Consider the following 11674-nt stretch of genomic DNA (forward strand, 5'->3'; position numbering starts at 1 on the left):
GTAGCCTGTAGCCTACAGAGTGAAAGGCCTTGCAACGTCAGCTGATCCTATGGCTGACGAGATGTTCATCACACTGCACGAACCAGCTACCAAATAGTGTGTTAAAAATCCATCACTATTAACTTGTAACTGATTCTTTCTAACGCCTTGGTAATGAATGAACCCAAATCTTTTCCAGTCCTGAAGAAGGGTCTCGGTCCGAAATGCTGACTGTTTATCCATTTTCATAGATGCTGCCTGACCTGCTGAGTTCCTCCACCATTTTGTGTGTGCGTGTGTGGCTTTGGATTTCCAGCATCTGCAGACCTTCTCTCGGTTGTGATAATGTAACAATCCAGAGAGGTAGAATGAAGAGTATAGGAATGTGGCTACACCATCGGGAAGGGATGTAAAAGAGGTGATTGAACCGAATTAAATTTGAATTGAATTGGTTCAGAAGTCTGACAGCAGTGGGAAGAAGCTGTTCTTAAGGCTAAAGGTCTAGGCTTCCGAGCTCCTGTATCTTCTCCTGGACAGCAAAAGGCAGAAAATGGAACGCCAAGGATGGCAGGCATCCTCGCCAATACTACGTACTATATATTTTAAACATGACTTTACAGGTCTTTATCCCCTTCCCAAAAATTGGGAAGCTCCCAGCAGTGTGAAGTCAGACCTAAGAAGCCAGAGTCTGTAGCTAGCAGGAAACATCACAGGTTGGATTGTTAATAAAGGAGGTTTGGGTAACTGGAAGGAACTGGCAGTTTTGGGAATGCTGTGATGTAAATTGGGATGTGGGGAAGAGGAGGAGGATTAACCATGCTCCAAATTCACTGCAGATTTGCTTGATTAAACAAAAAACCAGGCTGCTGTTCCACCTGAGTGCTGGGAGCAGCACTCATATGCTGATTTGGATGCTCCCATGTTTTTCCAGCTGCTGAATTTCTCCAGCCCTCAGATTTAACGGAAGAACAAAACACTTTTCACATTACGTCAGACCCACCTCATCAGCAGATCCGGAATGCCTAAATCCATCAAGGTGAAATCTACTAACTTAAATGTACTTTCGTGTCCACACATCTCACTGCATGTCTGAAGAAAGTAAAAATCCTCTGTACTGTGTTCTTCTCAATGATTTAGTTCTAGCAATCCAGACCACAAAAATCATCACACAATAATCTAACAGAGATAAAGCAAAACCTCCTTTCTCCTTCAACATTACCTTTGGCTCCAGCAGAAGATTTGGCTATCCACACATTCCTTTCTCCATTCGCTTGCCTCTTCTGGTAAGATGCTTGGAATGCTTCCCGATCATCTGTCCTCACGTTATTTCTTTGTGCTTTTATTCCATTCTGCGTGGGACTTGCTGTGGTTTGCAGCCCCATGGGATAGATGACATAGGATTCAGGAAACCAGGTGCATGATTCTATTAGTTCTGGAATTGACTTGATGAGCCTGTTTTTTTTTTTAAAAAAGCACATCAATTCCGTGAGAAGTTATGAAACAGAGTAAAATCTTCACTTGTGAAAGAGAAAGTTTCACAATCCCTTGGCTAAACGGTGAACTTTTGATCACCCAATCTACTTTGCCGTGGCCCTACACCTTCCCTGCAATATTAACACCATACCTCAATGTACGGAATGATCCGTCTAACAAAAAGCCGTCCACTACTTCAGTACGCGTGACAATAGTAACCTAATTCCTGAAAACTCATTTCCCGTTGCACTCTAGTCTCGACATTCATCGCTCTCATATCAAGACAATCACCCAAGTAAATTAGTCTCTTCCTCACAAGTTTTACAATACTAACTTTCTTTTTGACATTTTTCTACCAGCTTGACAGTATTGACTTTTTACTTGAGTTGCAGTTGTTTATGTGGTACCTCTCACAAAGGTAGTAGGAATAATCTTTTTTAAAATGACAGAGAAGATAGGTTTACAGTGTTAACCAACATGTCCTAGACTTGACCAGTACCATTTAATTAAATACGTCATTTAATCAAAAGCTGGTCTCGCTGCTTCCTCGGCATGGTGGTTGCAAAGTGCATTAGATTGTAAAATGCTTTTATTATAACTGGAATAATATTCAAGTTGAGTAAAACCTAACTGAATAAGTCAAGCATTTCCCCAAGAACTGCACAAGTTATGTTGCTTATGGTTGTTGACAATTTGGAGTTGGTATTCACCCAATCAAACATGACAACCGGGGAATTTCTAATGTTTGTTTGTTTATTTATTGAGGTGCAGCTTGGAGTATGCCCTTCTGGCCCATTGAGCCGTGACACCCAGCAATCCCCACTTTAACCCTAGCCCAATCACGGGACAATTTACAATGACCAATTGACCTACCATCCAGTAAGTCTTTGGACTACGGGAGGAAACTGGAGTACCCGGAGGAAACCCACGGGGAGAACGCAGCAGAAATTGAATCCAGGTCACCTGTACTGTAAAGCGTTGTACTAAACACTACGCTACCGTGCCGCTCCAGCTGATTTAGCAGAAGCCAGAAATCAAGTCGTGTTCTTTCCTGATTGCACTGCTCTGTACTGGTCCGTCCACTTAGCAATAGCGAGATGGCAAGTGTGGCTGGCACAGATGGGATGGGAGGGAATCAAAGGAAAAGGACAGAACACCAGAACAACCTAAATTACTACAGGAATAACACACTGCACAAAATTGCACGCACACAGTTTAGGCAACATCAGTTACAACCAGGTTACTGCAGGCTTTCATACATTTCCTCAGACAGATGCATCGATATTCACAGTAGGGTGCAATAACAAAGTGAGGTCACTTTACCAGACCAGCACTGCAGAGATGTGGTTAAGTGACCAGGACAGACAAATTCAAATCCTGCACAATAAATTAAATTAATCTGGAATCTAACAAAATTCAACTGAAAACCCCTATTAGACTACCATCTTGTTCTCTTAAGTCCTTCAGGAAAGGCAATCTGCCATTCTTGTCTGACAGATCTACATGAATCCAGGAGTGTGTGGGGAGATGGGGGGAAAAACATCAGACTCCTCCCAAGAAAAACAAGTAATTAGCAAAACTAAAACCTACTGAACATGAAGTCAAAGACAAGCATTCCTTTCAACCCATAACATTAAGGACATGCACTTGCATCCTTTAAAAAGGTGGCAAATTGAAGATCCAATTAATCCCTCTGCAGAGGGGTATCATTGAGCTTTACTCACTATGAAACACACAACACCAGTTTATGTTTAAATAACATACACTGAACTATTGTCCTGCACCTACACTATACCAGAGCGTCAGTAACAGAGCTTTGGAAAAAATATGAAAACCTTCCAATTCATGGCAAACCTCTCTAAAGTAGCATTAAGAAATATAACAAACAGAAGTGAGAGTTTTAATTTTCATTACCACCAGCAACTTGCTTAACTTTGAGCTCGTATGTAACACAACACAATGAAGGTGATGCAAGAACTAAAGGGGAAGGGCAAACTCATCTCCATTTCTGTAGTGCCTTTCACAACCTTAGAGCTCTGCAGACAATGCAGAAGTTCTTGCAGTGTAGATGGTACTGTCATTAGGAAACACTGCAGCCAATATGACCATAAATACTTCTCACAAACAATGTCAACAGGAATAATTTTTCATTGAGTTTTCATCAACAGCCTCAACTTGCAGAATGGAAATCCTGTGACTGAAATGAATTCTGCCATAACAGGCAATGAGAGAATGTTTTACTTACTTGACTAATGATGCCTTGCGGCAGAGTTTGTCAGCTCCCCGATAATAGTTCACAAGCTGTGCGAGTCCTGGTTCATGACCTGTAAATAACCAGAAAATCTATTATTAGATCACTCACTGATGAACAGCATTGTGCAAAACAAGGCCGCACAGTATTGCTTCCACTTCCTGAGGAGATTGAGCACACTCACACTCACACACACCCCCACCCACCCACACCTTAACTGAATGTTACAGGAGCACCACTGAGAGCAACCTGACAAGCTGCATCTCCATCTGGTACGGGAGCAGCCAAGGATCGGACCGCAAGTCCCTACAAAGGACTGTGGGAACAGCTGAGAGGATCAAAAGGGTCTTTACCACCATCCATCAGGGACATTTATCAGGAGCACTGCGTACACAAGGCCTTTGGTATTATTCAGGATCCCACTATACCTAGCACCCTCTTTGACTTTCTACCATCAGGTAGGAGATTCCGATGCATAAAGACAAGTATGGTCAGGATGGGAAACCATCTCCCTGCATCATTGCATTTGAAGTATCACAGGTTAATTTGTTCTGTACCCTACAATATTTAATTTATGCACTTTAGTTTATTTATGCATAATTCATTAGTAAATTTTGTTCTCACTTTTTTATTGCATGTTGTGTGTACTACAGTGCTTTACACCCTGGTCCGGAGAAACGTTATCTCGTTTGACAGTATACATGTATTTAGCTTAAATGACAATAAATTTGACTTGACTTGACAGATGCAGAAAGTTAATCTGTAACTGTGGACAGCTCAAGGGGACCATCCATTGTGTGTGGCAATGAGAGGAACAAGCTGGAAATGTCAACTCCCATTCCAGAATTCAGCCAACGGTTTAATTTCAGTCCAGGTCCCATAAAGGATACAGAATTGTGAAATATGGTGGGTGGCTGTAAGGCTTGCTGTCTACTAGAAACCAAAATCAAAACCACTGCAAAGAAAACACACCCTTCAATATTCATTTTTCAATGATAATTCCCTGTTGGTACGGAAAATAGAAATCACTGAAATGTACTGCAGTAGTGCTCTCCTTGACCTCAGGATAATCCAAAACACTTCATGGTCCTGAAACAGTATTCTCTTTGTCATTGTTATGACAGAGGAAAGGAGGCAGGCAGCCAATCCACACATTGGATCCCACAAACGATAATGTAAATTGTATTGATTACTCATCAATTTGACGCAGTAATTCTGCTTTCCCATCTTTCCACATAGATGCTGCCTGTCCTGCTGAACATTTCCAGTGTCTGTGTTCACCTCTGCTTTGTCATCAATTAAGAGACAAATACTGGCCAGGAGAGAACTTTTTCTTTCAGAAGCTATATTTGGGCACCATCATCAAAGCCGGTATTGATGCCCGCTCTTAATGACCCTTGAGAAGGTCATTGCTTCCTTCACCCACTACAGCCAATGTGAAGGAACAGTTGACAGTGCAGTCCAGTAGGGAGTTCAGAGTTCTAACCCAGTGCCAGCAATAACAATACATTTCCAAGTCAGTACGGTAAACAACTTGGAGGCGAACTTGCACATGATAGCATCACCTTTCTCCTAGTTACCTTGTGCTTCTCTGTGGCAAAGCTCGTAAGTTAGGAAGACACTGTCAGCGATTTTTGCAGTTCAATCACCTCCTGTGAAGTTGGTCATTGTCTGACACAGAAACAGCATGAATACATTTGCTATTTATCATGCCCCGAGGGGAAAAAAAATCTACTCTTCTTTAAAACAATGCTATTGGATGGTTTAAATCCACCTGTAAAGATTAATGGGGCCTCAATTTAACGTGCTTCATCCAGTATTTAGAATGGAGGAAACTGAACTTTTTTTTCTTAAATTTAGTAGTCAGAAGCAGTTCCTATTAAATTTTAAACAAGCCTGATGGCTACATAATTACAACCATTCGGATTTGATGCACAATGTAACTATATAACTGCATAGGGAGATACGATGGGATTTACAGAGTTTTTCAGAACAGGAGATCCAGGCAAGTCAACTCGAGCTAAATTGGTGTGCATTTATTCCATCCATCACAAAACCCATTTATTACTATGAACAGATGTGCTAACCAAGAGAACCTTTAACTAACCAGTACGACAACTAATGTTTTGTCCTGGATGGATTTACAAGGGGGGGGGGGGGAATAAAGAATTCTCGTTTCGACCTCAGGATAGTATTTTGCTTCCTTTTGCTTAAAATAAAATCACTATCTCAAACTGCTTGAGACATTTAATTGGTCCCTCAGTAAGATGACTTAATGTGCAGACTTAATATAAGCTCACCTTTCTATTCGTCTTATTACTTATCTGGATATTTTCATCCCTGTTCTTCTAACCCCCCACCCCCCACCCAACCCCGCATTAAGATTTGCTGTAAGGGTACTTGCAAGATCAAAAGGCATGGTCCTGGCATTTCTGCAGAGTGCACCACTCTGCCCCACCTGCTAGGTAACACCAGATTTTTCCAGCACTGTCCCCTACCCATCACCAGGCTTGGAGGCATCGTCAACTACAAGACGGACAAAGGTGTAGTGACGTGACTTGTTTGTGCAAATCCGCAGGGCAGACCTGATCCAGCGTCTTGTCACACTGCAATGCCTGGACTGCAACACCTCCTAATCAATTCACAAACAGTGGACTGGCGGAAAGCACCTGGAAGAGGTCACTGAGCTCTCAGTGCAATATGTGGAACCTCCTCCCACCCTGGATTTCTTTACCTCCCAGCTTTTACACTGGGCATCTCCAGGGGTTAAGTGATTTCACGTTGCAAGTACTGTCTGCTTGAGGAGATATAGTGCCTCAAATGATAAGCAACCCTACCCTTTCCGATGTCAAGAGGGGTGCATCAACTTTTCCAGATCCACCTTTTACCCCACTCAGCCTCATTAATACCAACTGTGGAAACATAACACTCGTAAGTTAAAAGCCCCTGTAGCTATACCCTGTGGCTCTCTGCAAACCTGGATATGCAACACAACAACAGACTTGGCTTGTAGCACGATACAGGTAGTGACGATGCTTCAAGTGACCTGAGCGTACATAATGCGTATTTCATATCATATTTCAAGGTCTGAACACACCCAATATTTGTGAGGGAAGAGGGGATGCACAGACCTGCTGGTGCAAAGCTCATACATGTGTAAGCGCCAAATGGAGAAGCCAATGCAAGTCATTGCTTCAGCAGGCCCAATGAGGCATCAAAACCTTCAGATGAAGTTGTGACACTTGGGAGGGAATGGGCGGAATGAAGAGGACAAAAGAGTTAAAAATATATACAAGATTGAACACCTCAGTTTAAACAGATATTAAAATAATGAAACTAACTAAATACTTCCCAGAAAAGCACCGGTTGAAATCAAGTTTGTTCGGAAAACCTACGTCATGAAAAGCACTGGAGGTATCTTTGCTCATCTTAGTGCAGTGAATGGCAGGGTCAAGGTTTAAAAAATAATAAAATGTCCACTATCACTTTAAAGTTATTTCAATATTAATAATAAAACCAATTCTTCCCTCCCCATCTCTCCATACTAGTTACATTTATTGGATTTATTAACAATTTTGGAAAGAGGATGGGGAATGTTAATTATGAAGCTGGTACACTTGACCACGTACATTTGGGGCAGTGGAGACTGCACTCCCCAGTGTCCTGATTTTGGATAATGTAGTACATAATATTAAAAGAGATAATCAAGAGAAGACAACGCCCAGATCTGCAGCGCAACCCTGCACTGATCTGGGGGGGGGGGGGTGACAAATTATAAATCCTTCTAAAGTGCATGCTTCCTTTCTTTTTAAAAAAAGTATGATCTTCAATCAAAAAATTCACAATCAGAAAGATTCATGCAGTCTCTCCCTCATGAGCCGGTCTTACCCAAGGTCCCGAAAGGCAGTTTGTTTCTCTCCCCCAGCATCAGGTTGAACCTGGGATTGTCCCTCTTGAGTCTCCGCCATTGTCCCGTGGAGATCAGCACCTTGCCAACTTCTGCGTAGATTGAGCTGTTCCGATCCCGCAGCACAAACGTGTACATAATAGAAACGGGAATAGAGCTAGCACCAGCTGGCACCCACCTGATACTGCCAGTCTCACAATGGGCACCCCACAACTATCAGCCCACCAGAGGCACTTCCTTGCAATCTTACCGGGCAGCGACTAACAAACCATCGGGGTACTGAGGAGCATCCCAACACCAGCTACCAACTAGCAACCTTCCTGGGCGTTAGTAAGCATTCTCCGCTATAGGCACTAAACTGTAAACCTAAGTATAAATAAACATCCCTGCGATAGCCACTACTAGCTAGCAAACATAGGCACCAATTAGCAGCCCACAATAGTTACTAAAATGGTAACTATAAGCAGCAGCCCCACTGCAGGCACTGAGTAATGGTACTACCCCGGCCAGCCACTCCTTACGCCCCACTTGCTACTGGAGGGGAGAGCAAGGAGACCGGAGCCGCCGAGCAGACATCGGACACTGGGAGGAGCAGTGCGACGCCTCCGTCTCTCTCCGGGGAGGTCGCCTCTTTGCCGGATTTACTGCTCTTTGTCTGCAATGGCCGAGCGGCCCGCTCTCGGGACTAGGGTCTTGGATTTCGTGTCAGCTTTGCAGCTGGTCCCATCCCTCACCCGAGCGACGCCTGACCCCTGCAAGGCTCAAGTTTTTGCTGCCGCTCCTCCTTCGCCTTCTCTGCCCGATCTCCGCTTCTTCATCATCGCCGCAGCTGACGCCTCACATCGATCCCAACCAAAGGGGTGGAGTCAGCGGGGGGAGGGGTAAGGAGCAGGACGCATTGCGCATGCGTATACTGGCGTTCGCCCAAGGCCTCTTGGTAATTGTAGTTTCTCGGCGTTTACTTCCCCCCCCCCCCCACAAAGCGGCATTAAACGAGGTCTGGATTCTCAACGGGAGGGCTGACGGTTTTGTTAGGACTTTGTAATTGTATTATGTGCAGATTTCGCATCGTCTCATAATGATTCGTGCAAAGGATTTCCAACCGCTCCAGCGTAAACGCAAGTTTTTTGTTAAGGAACATGCTACAGGAATTGGTTCTGGCACCACTGCTAAAGTTGACAACCCTGCAAAGGATGTCCTACATTCTTCATTCGCGAGAAGAGTATTTTTAAAAAGGGCTTAACGGAGAGCGCGTTTTCTACGCGGTGGCTGCTGGGACCCCTGATACACTGGAGTCCGTACTGTAACTGCTGTCAGGAACCGAGTGCTTTATGGTGCTGCAGCGTGCTATGGCGATCTGGGATGTACAGGATTTGCTTTACTGCAAAGAAGGCCGAAGGATATTTGCTCAAAATCATAAAGAGTCAGTAAAGAAAATGAAATCGTTCCTCCTGGCAATAAGGTTGAGAACCGAAGGACAGTTATTGAAAAGTATTGGTTTAAAAAGTGGGCATGGTGAATGAAGTACGTGAAATAAGGGGGGAAAAAAGATTGTGAGAGGTCATGATTTGGGCTTGAAGACTCGAGCATTCTTCTGGGCACTACCTAGCAGCCCCCAAAAAAGGTGGAACTATTATTACTTAGTAGGTTGCAGCTTTGGAATGAATGACTTCCAGAAGCTCAATGCTGTAACCATAGAATTAATATGTTTTTGCCATTCTCATTAAATTCTTTTCAAACTACCAAATCAGGATTTCAGGCTTTCGGCCAACCCCGAGTTTACGTACACAAGGCAGATGAATAAGCAAGAAATACACAAATGAGACAAAGTAAATTTGTCTTCACTCCTCCATTTTCCTCTTTTTCTCTAATGTAAGCTTTAAAGGGGAGATTTGGAAAATTTTAATTGACTATAACTCATTTAGACAATTGAAATGTTAATTAAAATACCTGTACCAGAATTCTGGTAATACACAGCAGAGCAAAGGTGCTGGAGGAACTTAGCAGGTCAGATAGCATCGGTGGAGAGAACTGGACAGTCGACGTTTCAGAGCCTTCACCTGGACTGATTTGGGCAATTGCAATCTTTTGTGCCGCCAGGGCCCAATGCGGGGGTTCCCAAACTGGGGTCCATGGATCCTTCAGTTAATGGTAGGTGTCCATGGTATAAAAAAGGTTGGGAACCCCTGGTCTAGTAGGAGATAGCCATCTCAAGTCCATGGCCATTCATCAATGTGATGAACTTCTTTGCTCTCATTAAAAGTCATCAACCTTAAGTATTATCCTTGCTTCTACAAACATTCTGAATATTCCCAAAATATATATACTTTTTAAATTTCAGAATCATTGTATATTGCTTGTAGGTCATTTTGAGTATTTCAACAACTTACTGACTTAGTAATGGGACACAGTGACAATTATCAGTAATTCTATACAGCCTTTAGTATAGTTACAGTTGTGAGGGCATTCCACTTTATTTCAATTGACTTTATTACTTACATCCTTCACATACATGAGGAGTAAAGATCTTTACGTTATGTCTCCGTCTAAATGTGCAATGTGCAATTTATAGTAATTTATAATAAATAGTATGTACAACAGAACAGTCAATATACATAGAAATACAATTGTATCAGCATGAATTGATCAGGCTGATGGCCTGGTGGAAGAAGCTGTCCCGGAGCTTATAGGTTCTGGCTTTTATGCTGTGTACCATTTCCTGGATGGTAGCAGCTGGAACAGTTTGTGGTTGGGATGACTCGGGTCCCCAATGATCCTCCGGGCCCTTTTTACACACCTATCTTTGTAAATGTCCTGAAGAGTCCTGCAATTGAGGGAAGTTTAGTTTCCATTACAGGCAGTGATGCAGCCAGTCAGGATGCTCTCAATTGTGCCCCTATAGAAAGTTCTTAGGATTTGGGGGCCCATACCAAACTTCTTCAACTGTCTGAGGTGAAAGATGTGCTGTTGTGCCTTTTTTACCACACAGCCTGTATGTACAGACCACGTAAGATCCTCGGTGATGTTTATGCTAAGGAACTTAACGCTGTTCACCCTCTCAACCCCAGATCCATTGATGTCAATAGGGGCTAGCCTGTTCCCATTCCTCCTGTGGTCCACTACCAGCTCCTTTATTTTTGCGACATTGAGGGAGAGATTGTTTTCTTGACATCACTGTGTCAGGCTGATGACTTCCTCTCTGTAGACTGCAGTCTATTATTATTTGAGATTAGACCAATCAGTATAGTGTCATCAGCAAATTTAATTAGTAGATTGTAGATCCACATGTTAAAACTGGCACCACATGACCACTAGGAAAAAAAGCAACATTTATAAGAAGAATATTGATACAGATTTAGCATGTGTAATGTTTTTTTAAGAGCTGATGATATTCGGAAATATCTTTGATTATGAGATTAATATATTTGGTTTTCTGCCAATGGGCGAGTGTCCCACTGTGCTATTATTATCCTGTGTGCTGTTAGAACTGGCTAGCAGAACAAAATCTGATTAGCTAGGGTTATGAATAAACACAGTAAATACTTAAAATTCAAAACTAAAGATAAAGCACAGGAAGCATTCTAACTGGCACCATCACTGTCTGGTGGGGGAGGGGGGTCACTGCACAGGATTGAAGTAAGCTGCAGAGTTGTAAACTCAGTCGGCTCCATCATGGGCACTAGCCTCTGTTGTATCCAGGACATCTTCGAGGAGCGATGCCTCAAAAAGGAAGCATCCATCATTAAGGACCCCATCATCCAAGACATGCCCTCTCCTCATAGCTACCATCAGGTAGGAGGTACAGAAGCTTGAAGACACACACTCAATGATTCAGGAATAGATTCTTCCCCTCTGCCATCTGATTTCGGAATGGATGTTTAAACCATAAACACTACCTCACTACTTTTTTTATTTTTGTACGACTCATTTAAAATATTTTATATATTTACTGTGATTCACATGTTTCTCTATTATTATGTATTGCATTGTACTGCTGCCACAAAGAACCAATTTCATGACGTATCAGAGATTACGGCGGGACATCAATAGGATGCAGAACTGGG

The 11674-nt window shown here is 42.8% G+C and overlaps 1 protein-coding gene across 2 annotated transcripts in view; it reads right to left on the reverse strand.

Moving 5' to 3' along the window:
* ttl (tubulin tyrosine ligase) overlaps positions 1-9879 on the reverse strand; it is a 30115-nt gene extending 20236 nt beyond the window's left edge. The window contains exons 1-3 of one of the 2 annotated variants that reach the window (XM_063040688.1): positions 7592-9879; positions 3698-3776; positions 1199-1431 (exon numbers count right to left, since the gene is read on the reverse strand). In XM_063040688.1, coding sequence (XP_062896758.1) covers positions 1199-1431; positions 3698-3776; positions 7592-7748 — 469 coding nt within the window. In that variant the 5' untranslated portion in view covers positions 7749-9879. Of the gene's footprint in view, positions 1-1198; positions 1432-3697; positions 3777-6834; positions 7004-7591 lie in introns of those variants that run through there. The other variant, XM_063040689.1, reaches the window with a different exon arrangement.
* Between the last annotated feature and the right edge of the window lie 1795 nt (positions 9880-11674).

This window comes from Mobula hypostoma, chromosome 2 (genome assembly GCF_963921235.1).
Source record: "Mobula hypostoma chromosome 2, sMobHyp1.1, whole genome shotgun sequence".
NCBI classification, from domain to species: Eukaryota; Metazoa; Chordata; class Chondrichthyes; order Myliobatiformes; family Myliobatidae; genus Mobula; species Mobula hypostoma.